At 37.5% G+C, this 19,846-nt stretch overlaps 1 protein-coding gene across 2 annotated transcripts in view; it reads left to right on the top strand.

Annotated features, from left to right (window-relative positions):
- The window catches only part of FGD6 (FYVE, RhoGEF and PH domain containing 6), a 105,989-nt gene extending 90,066 nt beyond the window's left edge, over positions 1–15,923 (top strand). For both annotated transcript variants that reach the window (XM_029206108.1, XM_029206107.1), the window contains exons 15-21: positions 2,289–2,391; positions 2,876–3,022; positions 3,857–3,959; positions 5,682–5,809; positions 11,801–11,929; positions 12,560–12,708; positions 14,842–15,923. In XM_029206108.1, the coding sequence (XP_029061941.1) occupies positions 2,289–2,391; positions 2,876–3,022; positions 3,857–3,959; positions 5,682–5,809; positions 11,801–11,929; positions 12,560–12,708; positions 14,842–14,878 (796 nt within the window). In that variant the 3' untranslated portion in view covers positions 14,879–15,923. The remainder of the gene's footprint in view (positions 1–2,288; positions 2,392–2,875; positions 3,023–3,856; positions 3,960–5,681; positions 5,810–11,800; positions 11,930–12,559; positions 12,709–14,841) is intronic.
- Positions 15,924–19,846: the final 3,923 nt, after the last annotated feature.

Genomic DNA, 19,846 nt, shown 5'->3' with positions numbered 1-19,846 from the left:
AAAGGCAGAGCTAGAACGTCTCCACTCGATGCTGTAGGCAAGTGTGTGTGGTCTCTGAGAAATGTATTATCAGCTGATAAACATTGTTTGGCAGAACCCCACACAAGAGAGAGCCAGGAATGATTAAATGAAAGAACAGCATATGTGACATGATTTGCACAGTCGAGTCACATTCCGCGTGCTCCCAGGGCTCCAGAAAAATCAGACGGCAATCCTCAAATTAGCCATCTGCCTCTTGACTTTCTGTTACTTTTTCCAGTGAAAAGTTGGGGAGGGAGAGAGGGCAGGGGAGACAGTAATATTTTATGAATGTTTACTTGGAACCTGAGCCTGTGTTCTCATAGCGTAGTCCTTCAGAGAACAGGAACAGAGGCCAGAGGTGACATGGTGGTGAAGCGTTCCATCCTTAGCCACACTTGGACCTGATACCAAGTCACCATTGAGTACAGAGCCTGTTATCTAAAGCAAATTATCTAACAGTTCAGATCCTCACATGGCTTTTCTGTAAATGGTGATGGTGTGTGACGTTGGGATTGGGGGAATGGGGTGTAAGATCCAATGTATATTCCATGGGGTACCTCTGAGGATGAGAAGTGATATTTGCAAAGAAAGCATTCAGCATAGTTGGCTGATACGTAGTAAGTGTTAAGTCAGTGGTAGCTAGTTGGGGCAGCGATGATAGGGTAGTAGAGGTAACTGAGGCAGGTTTTGTTTGGTTTACAGAGAGAGGGGCTGTCCCATTTTATTTTGGTTTTGGTATATAATGAAACTTTGAGAAATATACTAGTTTTAAAATCTTATTTGTAAACTGGATATCTTCCTTTTAACATCCATATGAGTGCATTTTCTAAAAGGCACTGAAGCCATTTAGCAGGAAGATACATTTCTGAGAAGGATTATTGTGGGGAAGGTGAGTGGTTTTTTTTTTTTTTTTTTTTTTGAGGTATGCGGGCCTCTCACTGTTGCGGAGCACAGGCTCCGGACGCGCAGGCTCAGCCGCTCCGCGGCATGTGGGATTTTCCCAGACCGGGGCACGAACCCATGTCCCCTGCATCGGCAGGCAGACTCTCAACCACTGTGCCACCAGGGAAGCCCGAGTGGTTTTTAAAGTTAGCTCCTTGACCTGCTCTGGATTCATCAAAATAGGCCTATTTGTATCATTTTTTGTGATGGAATTTTTCATTTTAGAGTCATTATTTCAAAGTTAAAATATACTTAAAATTAGAGTGAATAATACAATGAAACTGCATATTCAGTCACCCAGACTCAAAAATTACCAAGATTCTGCCACAAATTTTCCTGTTTTCTAAAGTACTTCAAAACAAATTGCAAATATCAGGTCATTTTACTCCTACCTACTTTAGTATATGCTTCTCTTAAAAAAAGGAAAGTGTACATTTTCTTATACAATCACATTCCCATTATTATGATGGGTTTTATCATGATAGAGATTTAAATTTATTATTAAATTCTGTCTCTCTACAAACACACACACATACACACACAATACCTAAAATGTGCCTCTCCCTCTTGAGTATGCAAAACAAAATGGGCGATACCAGTGATGATTCTGAGTTACCATAGAATTTTTTTTAGAGGGAGGTGTGGTTGCAAAAACAGAGGACAAGAATGTGTTTTTCTGAGCAGGCTTTCCCCCTATTTCGCCCATTTCCATCTACATTCGAGTCGCATAGCTCCTGATGAACTGAGGGTTAAGAACAGAAAATGTGATGGGCCGAATAGGTAGAGGAACCCTAACAACCACTGAAGGCTATTTCCCTTATTAACCACTCCTTCAACATCTATTTATGACACCAAAAATATGTTTCCTTTACTCCAGTGCCCTTTCTAGAATATTTGGTAACCTAAAAATATTTAGTATTCTGTGCTGTAAATTTGGATTTGAAACTTGATTTCTTGGAATATTTTTAAATTCTAGGATTATATCTCAGGAAACTCCTTGGTTATATAAATAATCATAACTATTAATTGCATGAATAGCCTTTAAACCAAACAAAAATACCTCCAAATTTAGGAGACTTCAAAAGCCATTCAGTAGAAAGCGGTATTTTTGGAAAGAAAAAAAGCATTGTGTTTGCTAAAATGCCATGTGTTCTCTAATGCCTGCTCTGATTATTTGTGCACGTAAACCTCAGAGTTGTTGCCTGGGACTAGCATTGTTGGAGGGTGGTGGAATCTGTTGCCATGGCAGAAGGAAAAGACGTAAGAAAAAGGCAAAGAATAAAAGCTGACATCTGGTTGATAGAACTTTCTTTTGCCCCCAACAGTTCTGCCCCAGAAAGGGATGAATGGCTAGAAGCAATTTCCAGGTCAATAGAAGAGTATGCCAAGAAAAGAATCACATTCTGTCCCAGTAGGAGTCTTGATGAGGTATTGTCTTTTCCTTCTTATGTTTTTGCAGTGCATTTCAAATAGTTTTTACCTTAAAGAAACTTTTCCCAGGCGTTTAGAAAAGCAACATGTGTTTCACAGAAGGATTGGAGGTGCGTGCGTAATTTCAGAGCTAAATATTCATTCTGTTAATGTCTAACTACAAGTCTATGATAGCATATAGTGCATTCATATTTTTTCTAGTTATAAAACCTCATTGTAGAAAATACAATATAGTTTAAGGAAGAAACTAATTGGCTGTTATTGCACTACCTCAGGCATCTTTTAAAGTTAATTTTGCACTAGAGGATTGTTGGAATGTAGCTAATCTTAATATCCTAATAACATGAAAAATATGATAGCTCATATTTCATCCACATCCTTAATGATACCATCAGCATTGTGAGCTGCCAGTCCAAATAAAAAGGCTTGATGCTGTAGCAGGCAGTGTGCATAGAGATAAGCAGAAGTCGTTCTTCCACAGGCCGACTCAGAAAATAAAGACGAAGTTAGTCCTCTTGGATCCAAGGCTCCCATCTGGATTCCTGATACCAGAGCTACGATGTGTATGATCTGCACAAGTGAATTTACTCTGACCTGGAGACGACATCACTGTCGGGCCTGTGGAAAGGTTAGAGAGGATCACACTCACCTCCCTTGTGATTCTCAATAGCTCTAAGCTGTACCTAACGAAGAAGCATGTTTCTCCTTGTAAACCATTGGGGGTCGGGGGAGACACTGAATCGTAGGTGATATCTCCTCTACATATTTAGGCACAAGGCAATCTTATTAGGGAACTTAGCTCTTCCTAGCCCAAGATTACTTCAGAATGTCAATAATAGATCATGTTCATTTTTTAAAAAACTAATAAATTCAAATTAAATAGATGCTCACATTTACAGATAATTATTGAAACTGCATTTATCTAAATACTAAGTTCTTAGTAGGAGGAAACTTTCAGTGTTGAAGTTATCACTAGTGATGTTTCTGAGTCTTTGTGATGTTATTAGTAAAATGAGCATCGTAACAATGACATCAGAGAGTTACTATAAAGATTTAATGGGTCTTATTTAGACAGCATTTAATTTGGGCCAGACACTGGGAAGAGGCACGGCAGAGGTGTTCATAGTTGCAGGAGTGACGATGATAATGACGATGATGACGAAGATGATAAATACAGCTAACACAGGACTTACTATGCACCGGGCACTATTCTAAACATTTTGCACATGTTAACTCCTTTAGTATATTATTATCTGTAGTAAGCACTCAGTAATAATCTGTGGCCTCTTCAAGTGTGGTATTGTGTGTGAGTTCCCTACATGCCTGAGCTCCACTGAATTTTTATTCAGACTCAGTGACTATGAAAAGGTTTTGAAAACTAGACAGAACTATAAATTGTAACATAACTGATGGTTTAGATACAAAGGTTATTCTAAATGAAATAATTCCAATGTGTTTTCAGATTGTATGCCAAGCTTGTTCATCAAATAAATATGGATTAGATTACCTGAAAAATCAACCAGCAAGAGTATGTGAACATTGTTTCCAAGAACTGCAGAAATTAGGTAATATATAAGTAAAGATTTAATTGAAAATTCCATTATTCCCCAGATACTTTCAGACAACCTTCTGAAAGAATCATCTTAGGCACATTAGCAATATGATTGGTGATACTTCTCTCAAAATATTAAGTATCTTGCTTTCTTAACTTAGTGAAGCTTTCTTAACTCATATTTTGTGGTAATTCCAAGGAAGGTTGGACTGAAACTTATTTTTACTCTGAAAACGGTTTTGCTGAGGATCCTGATTGTAGAAATGTAATCACAGGATAAAATGCTTGGAGTAGTTACAGGGGAACTTTAACTTCCAAATAATTTTCAAGTTTCTAGTTTCACAAATGTGTGCTCATTACAAATCATTTTTATCTATTAGTAAAGTAATTCTCTATGGAAACATACTAGGTGGCACTTTGTTAGCCTTATTCTAATCACTTGGACTGATGTAGTGAGGTTTTATTTTACATCTAAATGTGCAGCTTTTCGCCAACTACAAAATGATAAATCAAATCTGCCTGTTCGTTATTTGCAAGTATCCATCCCTACAGTTAAGGTGAATGCAGTTCAGGTCTATATTTTGGGACGAGATCCTGAAACTTAAAGGATCTAAATTTTTAAAAGATTATCCTTCATGTTGATGAAGAATAGCTTTTCATCATCAATGAGAATATCTAAATGAATATAACTAGATGACATGCCATTTCAGAATCCATATATTTATAGAGGAATCGTTTGTTATTATCTGTATACATTTTCCAAAAAGACACATCCATCTAATCTTTTGCCACCCTTATGTTCTCCCTTTGTTCTCTGGGTATATAATATAGGCTCAAACATTCAAAATTCATTTTTGAATACTCCTCCCTCATCACACACCCATTTGGTCAGTAAATCTTGTCAAATTTATGTTTGAAAAACCTGTCTTGCTCTTGAATTATTTATCCACCTCAGCCTTAACAAAGCCTTCATTATCTTTCATGTGGACTACTGTCCTAATTTCTTAACAGGTTTTTCTGCTGCAAATCCTTCCTCTTTCCTACTGCCAGATTTATTTTTCTAAATTCAGTCTGCCCGTGTTACTTCCCAGCCCAAAAGCCCTTTCTTTGATTTCCTACTGCCTAAAAGACAGTCCTTAGAACCAGCCATTTTTTTCCCAGCCTCACCTCCAAATAGATGAACTAATTTCATATCTGTGTGCTTTTGCTTATGCTGACTTGTCTTCATGGAGTGTTCTTCCTCCGCTTTTTAGCTTGGCAAACTCCTACTTATACCTTAATGCTAACTCAAAACTCTCATTCTTTTCCCAGCTTTCCTTGAACCTCTGCAGTGAAAATTAATTACTCCTCATCTTGTCTTATAGTCCCTTTTCTAGCATTTTGTTCATTGTAATATTATTTGTATCTATATACTAAATGATGTTGTCTGTTTGGGTTTTTTTAAAGTCAGGAGGGAAATTTTTTCAATTTTTTTTAAAGTTGGTAGTACATAAACATGTTTCAGAATTCTTAAGGCACAAAAGGTCAATCCGTTCATATGGCTTGCAGTTGAAAAAGTATAAAATCATAGACAGTGGGAAGTCTTCCTCCCACTCAACTTCCAGCCTGGGGAAGTGTCATAAGTTTCTTAAGTATCCTTCCATGGATATTTATGCAACAACGTTTATTGATTTGGATTAAATTGAATTGCAGAATGCTTACCATTGGTTATATAAGTGTACCTGATTTGTTTTAGATCACCAGCACTCTCCTAAGATTGGATCTCCTGGAAATCACAAATCTCCTTCAAGCACCTTATCATCAGTCTTACATAGTATTCCATCAGGGAGGAAACAGAAAAAAATCCCAGCTGCTCTCAAAGAAGTAAGTGTTTCCATTAGACTTGCAACCTGATAGAGGCTGAATTATTCATACACTTATAATACACTATTTTTCTTTCATAAAGGAAGACGTCATTTCCCACCACTATTAAGACATGCATTTTAATACTGGTGATGGATGTGGTTGAGGCCTCACTATCTTGCTTGATCTCCCTTATGACCTGAGTCATTTAGAAAATGCCTGTTGAAAGGTTTGGAGAACATTTTATAGCAATGATAGAAAGGAAAGATAACTTGGACACGTGTGAATTTTTAAAATTACTTTGAGGAGACCCCTTCCTTTCTCCTTTGAGGAGAGGGAAGAAGTCTATAGAATATTTGGGGCATTTTATTAGCATTTACTCATCTGCATGGCTTGTTTTTTATAGGCGTTAGTTGGTTATATACAGCTGATATCACTGATAGTATGTTGTTCTTCCTTTAACTTAAAAAAGAAAAAAATTTTAAGTGATAATAGACTACAGAGTTAGACCTGCCACTGGAGTAAATCCACAGGCATCAATGATATCCTATCCCAGTTCCTCAAATTCAGGTGTTCAGTCAGCCAGTGTCAAGAATTCAGACAGTCCTGCCTTTCTGGTCACTCCTATTTTGATTTTTATTAATTAGTTCTACCCATGCTAGTTTTGTGGCCAGGAGAGTAGTTTTAAATTCTGTTCTCTTGCTTGGTTGCTGTGGAGGTCTTCTATCATGGAAGAGCAAACAGCTCTAAAAATTTGACCAGGATCATGTTTCTCATGTAAAGTTGACTGTATTTCATCATGGCCATTGAAACACTAGGAAGTGATTTATAGCCAATCTCATATAGTAAAAATAGGACTTACATACAGTTCCATTTGCCAAGTTTCATGTGGAACTGGGTAAGCCAACTGAGTGAATACCCCTGAACTGTATTTCTTCCATCACACAGTTCCTGAATCTAAATGTACATTCAAAAACCTTAAGGTTCTTAACCAACCAAGTTAATGTTAAGCTCTCTGTAATTTTTCACCTCTCCATGCTGATGTCACATTTTATAAATATAATTCTTACCTGTGCTCCCCTCTTTAGTCGAAACTCCACAGCACTGGCTACCAAAACTCGTTATTGTCTGTAGACTAGACTCAACCTAATTCCAATCCTTTTTTGTACATCTTTTCACCCAGCCACACAAACAGGCCTTCCTGGCTGCAGCCATTTCTCCCTTGGCTCCACTGGTTCTCAAAGCATCCTCCAGATCGGCAGCAGCACCGCCTGGGAACTTATAGAAATGCAGATTCCTGGGCCCACCCACAATCAGAAACTTTAACCAGCATTCTTGGTGATTCAGATATATGTGTACTAAAGTTTGAGGGCCATTGCCTTGCTCCTTTGTGGTCACATGGGGAAATTTATCCAGTTAAGTGCTATAAAAGTCAAAGTAGTCTCCTCAGAAAGCTGTATTTTTTGTCTTTTCTTAAAAAACTGAGGTGAAATTCACATAACATATAATTAACCATTTTAAAATATACAATTCAGTAGTATTTGGTGTATTCACAGTGATGTGTAACTGCCATATTGCTCCAATTTCAAAACTTTTTCATCACCTCATAAGAATACCCTGTGTCTGCTAAGTAATCAGTCCCCACTACCCCCTCCCTCCAACCCCTGGCAACCATGGATCTGCTCTATGTATTTGCCTATTCTGGATCTATCATATAAAAGGAGTCATACAATATATGACCCTTGTGTCTGGCTTCTTTCACTTAGCACAATGTTTTTGAGGTTCATCTAAGTTATAGCATGTATCAGCACTTTGTTTCTTTTTTTTTTTTTACGATACACAGGCCTCTCACTGTTGTGGCCTCTCCCGTTGCAGAGCACAGGCTCCGGATGCACAGGCTCAGCGGCCATGGCTCACGGGCCCAGCCGCTCCGCGGCATGTGGGATCTTCCCGGACCAGGGCACGAACCTGTGTCCCCTGCCTCGGCAGGCGGACTCTCAACCACTGCGCCACCAGGGAAGCCCAGCACTTTGTTTCTTTTCATGTCTGCATAGTACTCCTTTTTATGTATGTACTACAACTTAGCCATTCATCGATTGATGGACACTTGGGTTGTTTCCACCTTTTGGCTATTGTGAATAATGCTCCTATAAACATTTGTGTGCAGATTTCCATGTGGACTTATGTTTCCATTTGTCTTGGTTATATACCTAGGAGTGAAATTGCTTGATCATACAGTAATTCTATGTTTAACTTTTTGAGGAATTAGGAAGTTGTGTTCTTATTCTAGTGATGTTCAGTACATTTTTAGAAATTCCTCTTTTTTAGAATTACATACATTCAGAGCCTCAGCACCCTCAGTAATGGCGGGCTGCGTCTCTTGAGTTGGATTTCATTTATTTTTTATTTTTATTTTTAAAAATTTATTTATTTATTTTTGGCTGCTTTGGTTCTTCGTTGCTGTGCATGGCTTTCTCTAGTTGCTGCAAGCGGGGGCTACTCTTTGGTGCAGTGTGTGGGCTTCTCATAGCGGTGGCTTCTATTGTTGCAGAACACGGGCTCTAGGCACACGGGCTTCAGTAGTTGTGGCTCATGGGCTAACTAATTGTGGCTCGTGGGCTCTAGAGCACAGGCTCAGTAGTTGTGGCGCACGGGCTTAGTTGCTCTGCGGCATGTGGGATCTTCCCGGACCAGCACTCAAAACCGTGTCCCCTGCATTGGCAGCCGGATTCTTAACCACTGCACCACCAGGGAAACCCATTTATTTTTTAAATAAATCATTGGAAGGAAAGTTTTGTGAATCAGTTAGGTGATTAAGCTGGTTAACACCAATTTTGCTTTTAAAAAGATAATAGAGGACTATGTATGACTATTCAGTATTGGGATTAATCTTTTATGGCTAATAAATTAATTGTAAAATATTCCAAAAGAGTAATGTACAAAATATTTTGGGCAATGATAGTAACACTTAACATAAGTACATAGTGGGTATCCCAATGTGACTACATTTTAAGAGAAAACTCCTTTGAATGTAAACATTTTAGTTTTTTAAAAAATTACTTAGTAGTTCTATACAGGGATGTTATTTCTGTATACAAATTTACTTGCACTTGAGAGATATTTCTAATTTAACATTAGATATAAATTTTCCACTTGGGACTTCTCTGGCAGTCCAGTGGTTAAGACTCCACGCTCCCAATGCAGGGGGCACGGGTTCGATCCCTGGTCAGGGAACTAAGATGCCGCATGCCACCCGGCATGGCCAATCAATCAATCAATCAATCAATAAATCAATAAATCAATAAATAAATAAATAAATAAATAAATAAATAAATAAAATTTCCACTAAACAATATATCATCCTTTTTATGAAATGTATAAGAAATTAATACAATTACTACATGATTAGAGATATACTTTAAAATTCATAGACCCCATCTCTATTAGTCTTCTATTGCTTTGTACCAAATTACCACAAATGTAGTGGCTTAAAATAACACACATTTATTATCTCAGGAGCTTAGATGGGATCTCTTTAGGGCGGCAGTCAAGGTGTTGGCCAGTGTTGAGTTCTCATCTGGGGGCTGACTAGGGAAAGACCTACCCTGCTCTTAGGGGCTGCCCTTAGCTCCTTGCCACGTGGGCCTCCCCACATGTCTGCTTACTTCTTCAAAGCCAGCATGGTAGAAAGTCTCTAGAGCCAGTCTGCTAGCAAGATGGAGTCTTATGTAATGTAATATAATCATGGGAGTGATAGCGCATCACCTTCACCATATTTTGTTGGTTAGGAGCAGTCACAGGTCCTGCCCACACTGGAGGGGAGGAGATGCTACAACAGCCTGATTCTCAGTGGGAAGCCACCTTGGGAGTCTGCTCACCATACCACCAATAAGGCAGTTCCTAAACTTGGCTTTTATATCTCTATTTTTCCTATATTTAAAAAGAGAAAAGTTTCAATTGCCATATTATAATCACTGAAGGCTTAGTGTCTTTTACCTAGAGATTGAAACACTTTCAGCCTTTTATGAAGCAAAACAAGCTTCTTTTCTTTTAGACCAAAATTTGGGGAGCAGAAACTGATCTTTAAAATCACCATTAAGGGACTTCCCTCGTGGTCCAGTGGTTAAGAATTTGCCTTCCAATACAGGGGACTTGGGTTCAATCCCTGGTCAGGGAACAAAGATTGCACATGTCGCGGGGCAACTAAGCCCGCGTGCCACAACTACAGAGCCCACATGCTCTGGAGCCCAAGAGCCACAACTAGAGAGAAGCCCGAGTGCTGCAACGAGCCCTCATGCGGCAACGAAAGATCCTGCGTGCCGCAATAAGACCCGACACAGCCAAAAATAATAAATAAATAAATAAATAAATATTTTTTTTAAAAAAAAATCACCATTAATAATAGAATTTTCTGGGAATTCCCTGGTGGTCCAGTGGTTAGGACTCTCTGCTTTCACTGCCAGGGCCCGGGTTTGATCCCTGGTCAGGAAACTAAGATCCCACAAGCCATGCAGGCATGGCCAAAAAAAAAGAATTTTCTATTTACTTTTCTATTGATAAAGTTTTCAGAAATCCAGAAAGTTATTTCAGAAACTGAGTTAAAGGTTTAAGTAATTTTCCCTAACACCCAAAATAAGAGGAGCAATAAACAATATATACTGTCCCAAAATACAACTTTAAAAAGGCATTTTTCTGGAGTGGGTGTGGAGAAAAGGGAACCCTCTTGCACTGTTGGTGGGAATGTAAATTGATACAGCCACTATGGAGAACAGTATGGAGGTTCCTTAAAAAACTAAAAATAGAACTACCATATGACCCAGCAATCCCACTACTGGGCATATACCCTGAGAAAACCATAATTCAAAAAGAGTCATGTACCATAATGTTCATTGCAGCTCTATTTACAATAGCCAGGACATGGAAGTGGCACATATATACAATGGAATATTTCTCAGCCATAAAAAGAAACGAAATTATTTGTACTGAGGTGGATGGACCTAGAGTCTGTCATACAGAGTGAAGTAAGTCAGAAAGAGAAAAACAAATGCCGTATGCTAACACATATATATGGAATCTAAAAAAAAAAGGTTATGAAGAACCTAGGGGCAGCAGAGGAATGAAGACGCAGACGTAGAGAATGGACTTGAGGACATGGGGAGTGGGAAGGGTAAGCTGGGACGAAGTGAGAGAGTGGCATGGACATATATACACTACCAAATGTAAAATAGATAGCTAGTAGGAAGCAGCCACATAGCACAGCAAGATCAGCTCAGTGCTTTGTGACCACTTAGAGGGGTGGGATAGGGAGGGTGGGAGGGAGATGCAAGAGGGAGGAGATATGGGGATATATGTATATGTATAGCTGATTCACTTTGTTGTACAGCAGAAACTAACACAATACTGTAACGCGGGGCTTCTCTGGTGGCGCAGTGGTTGAGAGTCCGCCTGCCGATGCAGGGGACATGGGTTCGTGCCCCGGTCTGGGAAGATCCCACATGCCGCGGAGCGGCTGGGCCCGTGAACCATGGCTGCTGAGCCTGCGTGTCCAGAGCCTGTGCTCCGCGACGGGAGAGGCCACAACAGTGAGAGGCCCGCGTACCGCAAAAAAAAAAAAAATACTCTAAAGCAATTATACTCCAATAAAGATGTTAAAAAATAAAGTGGATGGATCTTAAATAAAAATAAAAGGCATTTTTGACATGTGGAATTATTACTCATCTTCTGGCAACCGAGAAGATACAGGTGAACCCGCAAAGAAACACATACATGCAAGCACAGTTAAACCAGGTAAAATTCTGGAATTGCTTCTAAAAGGAAGGATTTTATGCTCATGGCATGGCAGTATTCAATTTGTACAGTAGCAGATTTTGAAAATAAACAATTTCATTCTGAAACATGATATTCTTATTATGGTTATTGCTTTCAGCACCAATGATCAAAAGCAATTTTGTGATTTTAAATTTTGTTTTTGTATGAAAACTATTAAACTGTGTGTGGGGTTTGCTTACCTAGGTATCAGCAAACACAGAAGATTCTTCTATGAGTGGCTACTTGTACAGATCAAAGGGCAATAAAAAACCTTGGAAACACTTGTGGTTTGTCATAAAAAATAAAGTGCTATATACGTATGCTGCAAGTGAGGTAAGATCTGAAATCTAAACATGAATAATTTGAGGGTCTTGTTTTATAATGCTACCTGGAAATAATTACAATGTTTACCTAATTTATTTGTTTTGTCTCTGTTTTTTGTTTTACTTTGCTTTGGGAGGGGGGAGATGTTGCTATTATTTTTGACATGAACAGTGTCCTTGTTTTGTATCTAAAGAGCTCTTACTCAGAAATGTTAGGAATTTTCCATAGTGTTAAAATGTAAGTTTGGGGAGTGCCATGTGACTACTGACTACTTCACTAAAGGCAGAGGTTCGGTGGGACTGGGGTATATCACCTTTCTGAGCTACATTTTCTACATCCATAAAATGAAAGTAATATAATTACTTACCTCCTGTGGTTGTAGAGAAATTATGTGAAATTCAGTGGATATGAACACGCTGAAAACTGTCTGGCATAGTGCCTGGCTCATGGTGTAGGTGGGGCAGGGATGTCCCAATAAATACCGTTGAGTAAATGAAAGGTGAATAAGTTGCTAGAATTACCATTGTTTTATATATATGTATTTGAAATTAAGTTAGAGTTATATAGATCAAGAGTTTGCAGATCTGAATTTTGTATCAATTTAGAAACCCATCTCCTTTTGTGTCTTTGTAAATTTAGGATGTGGCAGCTTTGGAGAGTCAACCTTTACTAGGATTCACTGTCACTCAAGTCAAAGATGAGAATTCAGAGTCGAGAGTGTTTCAGTTACTGCACAAAAACATGTTATTTTATGTGTTCAAAGCAGATGATGCTCACTCGGCTCAGAAGTAAGTAATTTAGACATATTTTTCTTTCATACATTAGATTTCAAGTTGTTACTTTAACTGATTGATTTTAAAAATAACCTACTTCCATGCATGGAAACAACGAAGAATTTAAATCAGACATACCATTTAGAAAGAATTTAACGTATTATTCAAACTCTTTAGAATTGTTTTAAAGACAGGCAAGAGTATCTGGAATATTTTCAGGAGGCAGAGAGGGAAAGAAAATAGGTAGTTCTGTCCAAAATATTTTGTGTACACATGACCTTCAAGGAAGCAGCATGATTCTCCTCTGCTGAAAGGAAGGGAAGCTGAGGTTATTTGACCTCTCCTCCAATGAGGTTAAGAATCTTCTCTTGAAACATTCTGGGACTTTGGCAATCCAATGATTCAATTGTGCCATGGAACAGCAGGGGTTTAAACAGCTGCTTGCTGACTTACTCCTTTGGAGAAAAGGTCAAACACATTAGGCTCCCATGCTGTTCCCAATGACTGAGTAGAAAGAAATGGATATCATTTTAGGTGGAAAAGGCTGAAATAGTCTCTTCAAAATTCCAACAAGAATATTTATTTAGATGTCATAAGATTGCTTAACATAGAGAAGCATATCTCTGTGAAACTGAGGTCCTTTCTGAACAAAACAATTCAGTTCGCCTCCCTTTCATTTGATTTTCATTTTGGCCTCACAAAATATACATTTTGTTTTCACTAAGAGGTGCTCATGTTTTCTCAATAGGCTTTAAAAGTGCATGCAGATCAAAAAGAATACTTTAAATAAGCCAGGCTTGTCATTTCTTTAGGTAGTTAAAATTAATGTACCAGAATTACATATGTTCCTGAATAATAATCAGGTACTTTTGAGTACTGAAGAATATTTTTAAATTATGACACAACTATTTTTTCTTTAAAAAATAGTTACTTGGATAAAATAGTAATTGCCCTAAAATTCTGTTGGATATTATATTTCTCATCATTTTTACCTGAATTCATCATCAAGCTGATAAGCTTTTGAATATATATCTTTATGTCATTAAGTTGACAAGATAGAAAGCCCTTCAAGACAGAGCTAAATGTAGTTGGGTGAAGGGTATCAGCTTACTTGATATTTAGAATTAATACAGGCTAATTTATAAATTTCTCTTTAGGTTAATATCATATGCGTTGCTGTATTTGCACATTATAGAATATTAAAATGTGTTAATTTTAATGGAAACTTTTGACTTTTAAAAAGCCTTTTTATTATGGTATAACTTATATGCCTTTTGCATTTAAAATTTTTTTTAAAAGTCCATCCTTAAAATGTGAGATAAATCTGCTACAGGCTACTTTTACTAACTACATTGAATGATTTCAAGTGTTCATGGTAAGTTTAGAAGCCATTATACTACTGGGGAGGTACAAAGAAACTACCTCCAAGTGTCTTCTGAATAATTGTAGCTGTGTATATTGTCAAATAAAACTTTTGAGGCAAAAGAATTTTAGAAAGACTTCTATGAAAGTGAGACACTTTTATATTGCATGCAAACTTTAGATCAACTGAGAGTAGACTACTAGATGCTAGATTCCCTTTCACTGAAAATATTAGAATAGGTCTGGACTACAGATGCCCAAGGAGTCTCTGGTTGGTAGAATTAAGAGATGAGGAGACAGGGACAGAGCTAGTATTCCCAAAGGCAGAAAGGGGGTTGAAATAAAGGCCTCTGCAGATATATCCACTTCCAAAATCAATTAAATGGGATCAGTAGAACTTCATAGAGCCTTTACATGAAATGGCCCCTTCCTCATGCTTCAAAGAAATAAGAGATGCACAGGAATTCCCTGGTGGTCCAGTGGTTAGGACTCGGCACTTTCACTGTCAGGGCCTGGGCTCTATCCCTGGTTGGGGAACTGAGATCCTGCAAGCTGTGTGGTGTGGCCAGAAAAGAGAAAGAAGTAAGAGATGCACTTTTCAGGCCAAAGTTTGGTCCAGATTACCAAATAAAGGGTAGTTCTATACATACAGAATTCTCATTTGCTATAGGAAAGATCTTAAATATACTGTTAGAGTAATTGGATCCACAGGCACAGCTATTATCTATACTGTCTTAACATATATTGGATGATTCTATTTTAAAATCTAACAACTTTCTCTTATAGGTGGATAGAAGCATTTCAAGAAGGCACAATATTGTAGCTGTATTTGTTTCATCTCTTGTGTGATTCCAAAAGGGTGGAATTTCATTAGAATAGAGTAAATGCAGTACAAAAATTTTATATAAGTGAACACTGCCAGGATAAATCCAACCAAAATCTTCATCAAAGAAATTATTTTGTTAGGTATAAGGTAATTTTTATAAAATGTTTGTTTTTCATGTATGTTATTTATTAAAAATTTGATGTTTACTTAATGGTCAGAGTTATTTATGAGACTCACACTGAATTCTAAAGTACCTAGCTGTTTGTGACACAGTCCATACTGTTTTCTCAGTGTGTTTTACAGTGTTACTTTGTAACATTCTCACTAGTGGTAAGTCTTTGTAAATAAAAAACACACATCAAGGAGCAAATTTCCATGCAGTGTTTGGTTTGGAAATTATGATTATAAAACAGCTGGTGAAAAAAATGCATGTCTTTGAATCAATACATTTAGATGAATTTTTGTATCTTTTAATGGAAAAACACATGACCAGTTTCTACCTCAGTAACTGTGAAATGAAATTCCAGTAAATTATCAAAAGTATTTCTACTGTTATGTACCTCTTTTGGTATGAGATAATGTTACATCATCAAGGAATTATAGCAAAGGGATAGAATCTGAATTTTTATCTAACTCAACAATGAGTAGGAAAAAGGATGTTTCCATTTGCAGGGGAGCACAAATAATCAACTCTATGGCCTTTACATTAAGTCTAATCTTTTTTTAAAAAACTACCATTTCAACACAAACATAAGTGTATTATTTCTTTAAAAAGCAAAATATGGCAAGCATTATATTACATGATGTCCTTTGCTATTGTAAGTATTCTGAGTCAATGGTGGTATTTGTATCTAAAAAGAATGTTACATTTTCTATAATATTGTGATTTTTTTAAATGAACTGGAATTATCATACCAAAAAACACAAATTCAAAGCCAGTATTAGCGGAAATTGTATAGTATCATTTTTTAAAGGTTTTTTAATACCACTTTGTGTTATGTCCTCTCTGGTAATTAAAAAAGTATATTTTTCTTTAAGCAACTGTCAGCGTACCTCATTAGGAAGGGTTTATATTCCTAATTTTGGTTCACATACTGTTTAACATATGAACTACTTTATGTATAAAATTGATTAGCAGAAGTAAAATGAAATTAACACTATGATTAAAGTCATTCCTGATGTTCAAAATACACATTTATTGACTGAGCTTAAACTAAATATAAATTATCTTAAAAGGCAAGGTTATCCATAGAATATTTCATTAAAGGGCAAAATAAATTTCCCTTCTGCTTTTATGTAAAGGATTTCCTAACTCAGTATTATATTTATGATTGCCAAGAGAATTACTCAGTGCCTTCTGAAGCCTTCTGAATGTTTGTTGCAGCACCAGGGTATCTACTAGACCTAGAGTTGGCTGCTGCAGTTTTTTGGGTATTGCTTGCTGAGGAATCACTTTGAATCCTCTTGCAACCTCACATAAAATCCTCACATGCTATCTCCCAAATCTTTTTGTCACTGTAGGTAAATTAACGCTTCTTTGCAGCTCATTAATTTTAACCAAGATAGCATGAATAAGGCTTCCATGTTAAATCCCTGCAGTTTTTAGTGTGTCCTTTTTGGAGACCAAGGTTATGCCTTATAGAGTGTTTCCTTCTATTTCATTGGGACTAGCATTTTGCAAAACAACAAGTTGTTGGAGTTCCTCCCTCCTCCTCTTGAGCTCTCAACCTTCTGACTACAAGGTTTGGTTTAATCTGAATCTGAAAACTATCAACAAAGGCTATTCTGTCTTCCAACTGTTGGCTGAATCAAGAACCAGTTAAACATTTAAATACGAGAAACATTGCATAAACTTCTAGTAATTCTCCTAATTACATGTGAAACTCATGTATGATTACGCTAGCTATTGGCTTAGCCCCATGGAGGGCTTTGAAAATTAAAAAAATATAGCGCCTTTTGAGGAAGCTATCAGATTACCAGCACCCCTCTGCCAAGATTTTTTTTAATTTTTTAATTTTATTTATTTTTTTATACAGCAGGTTCTCATTAGTTATCCATTTTATACATTTATATTAGTGTATATATGTCAATCCCAATCTCCCAATTCGTCACACCCCCCACCCCCACCACTTTGCCCCCTTGGTGTCCATACGTTTGTTCTCTACATCTGTGGCTCTTTTTCTGCCCTGCAAACTGGTTCATTTGTACCATTTTTCTAGGTTCCACATATATGCATTAATATACAATATTTGTTTTTTTCTTTCTGACTTACTTTACACTGTATGACAGTCTCTAGATCCATCCACGTCTCTACAAATGACCCAACTTCGTTCCTTTTTATGACTGAGTAATATTCCATTGTATATATGTACCACATCTTTTTTATCCATTCGTCTGTCGATGGGCATTTAGGTTGCTTCCATGACCTGGCTATTGTAAACAATGCTGCAGTGAACATTGGGGTGCATATGCCTTTTTTTTTTTTTTGGTGGTACGCGGGCCTCTCACTGTCGTGACCTCTCCCATTGAGGAGCACAGGCTCCGGACGCGCAGGCTCAGTGGGCACGGCTCACGGGCCCAGCGGCCATGGCTCACGGGCCCAGCCGCTCCGCAGCACACGGGATCCTCCCGGACCGGCGCACGAACCCGTGTCCCCTGCATCTGCAGGCGGACCCTCAACCACTGCGCCACCAGGGAAGCCGCATATGCCTTTTTGAATTATAGTTTTCTCTGGGTATATGCCCAGTAGTGGGATTGCTGGGTCATATGGTAATTCTAGTTTTAGTTTTTTAAGGAACCTCCATACTGTTCTCCATAGTGGCTGTATCAATTTACATTCCCACCAAGAGTGCAAGAGGGTTCCCTTTTCTCCACACCCTCTCCAGTATTTGTTGTTTGTAGATTTTCTGATGATGCCCATTCATCAGATGTGATGTGACGTGATACCTCATTGTAGTTTTGATTTGCATGTCTCTAATAATTAGTGATGTAGAGCAGCTTTTCATGTGCTTCTTGGCCATATGTATGTCTTCTTTGGAGAAATGTCTATTTAGGTCTTCTGCCCATTTCTTGGTTGGGTTGTTTGTTCTTTTAATATTGAGCTGCATGAGCTGTTTATGTATTTTGGAGATTAATCCTTTTTCCATTGATTCGTTTGCAAATACTTTCTCCCATTCTGAGGGTTGTCTTTTCGTCTTGTTTGTAGTTTGCTTTGCGAAAGCTTTTAAGTTTCATAGGGTCCCATTTATTTATTTTTGTTTTTATTTCCATTACTCTAGGAGGTGGATCAAAAAAGAGCTTGCTGTGATTTATGTCAAAGAGTGTTCTTCCTATGTTTTCCTCTAAGAGTTTTATACTTACATTTAAGTCTCTAATCCATTTTGAGTTTATTTTTGTGTATGGTGTTAGAGAGTGTTCTAATTTCATTATTTTACATGTAACTGTCCAGTTTTCCCAGCACACTTATTGAAGAGGCTGTCTTTTCTCCATTGTATATCCTTGCCTCCTTTGTCATAGTTTAGTTGACCATAGGTGCATGGGTTTATCTCTGGGCTTTCTATCCTGTTCCGTTGATCTATATTTCTGTTTTGGTGCCAGTACCATATTGTCTTGATTACTGTAGCTTTGTAGTATAGTCTGAAGTCAGGGAGTCTGATTCCTCCAGCTCTGTTTTTTTCCTTCAAGACTGCTTTGGATATTTGGGGTCTTTTGTGTCTCCATACAAATTTTAAGATTTTTTGTTCTAGTTCTGTAAAAAATGCCATTGGTAATTTGATAGGGATTGCATTGAATCTGTAGATTGCTTTGGGTAGTATACTCATTTTCACAATGTTGATTCTTCCAATCCAAGAACATGGTATGTCTCTCCATCTGTTTATATCATCTTTAATTTCTTTCATCAGTGTCTTATAGTTTTCTGCATAAAGGTCTTGTCTCCCTAGGTAGGCTTATTCCTAGGTATTTTATCCTTTTTCCTGCAGTGGTAAGTGGGAGTGTTTCCTTAATTTCTCTCTCAGATTTTTCATCATTAGTGTATAGGAATGCAAGAGATTTCTGTGTATCCTGCAACTTTACCAAATTCATTGATTAGCTCTAGTAGTTTTCTGGTGGCATCTTTAGGATTCTCTATGTATAGTATGTCACCTGCAAGCAGTGACAGTTTTACTTCTTTTCCAATTTGTATTCCTTTTGTTTCTTTTTCTTCTCTGATTGCTCTGGCTTCCAAAACTATGTTGAATAATAGTGACGAGAGTGGACATCCTTGTCTTGTTCCTGATCTTAGAGGAAATGCTTTCAGTTTTTCACCATTGAGAATGATGTTTGCTGTGGGTTTGTCATATATGGCCTTTATTATGTTGAGGTAGGTTCCCTCTATGCCCACTTTCTGGATAGTTTTTATTATAAATGGGTGTTGAATTTTGTCAAAAGCTTTTTCTGCATCTGTTGAGATGATCCTATGGTTTTTATTCTTCAATTTGTTAATATGGTGTATCACATTGATTGATTTGTGTATACTGAAGAATCCTTGCATCCCTGGGATAAATCCCACTTGATCTTGGTGTATGATCCTTTTAATGTGTTGTTGTATTCTGTTTGCTAGTATTTTGTTGAGGATTTTTGCATCTATATTCATCAGTGATATTGGTCTGTAATTTTCTTTTGGTATCAGGGTGATGGTGGCGTCATAGAATGAGTTTGGGAGTGTTCCTTCCTCTGCAATTTTTTGGAAGAGTTTGAGAAGGATGGGTGTTAACTCTTTTCTAAATGTTTGATAGAATTCAGCTGTGAAGCCATCTGGTCCTGGACTTCTGTTTGTTGGAAGATTTTTAATCAGTTTCAATTTCATTACTTGTGATTGGTCTGTTCATATATTCTATTTCTTCGTGGTTCAGTCTTGGAAGGTTATACCTTTGTAAGGATTTGTCCATTTCTTCCAGATTGTCCATTTTATTGGCATGGAGTTAC

The sequence above is a fragment of the Monodon monoceros genome, unplaced genomic scaffold (genome assembly GCF_005190385.1).
Source record: "Monodon monoceros isolate NGI ecotype Baffin Bay Population unplaced genomic scaffold, NGI_Narwhal_1 Super_Scaffold_6, whole genome shotgun sequence".
NCBI lineage: Eukaryota > Metazoa > Chordata > Mammalia > Artiodactyla > Monodontidae > Monodon > Monodon monoceros.
This window is presented reverse-complemented; position numbering and strand designations above follow the sequence as displayed.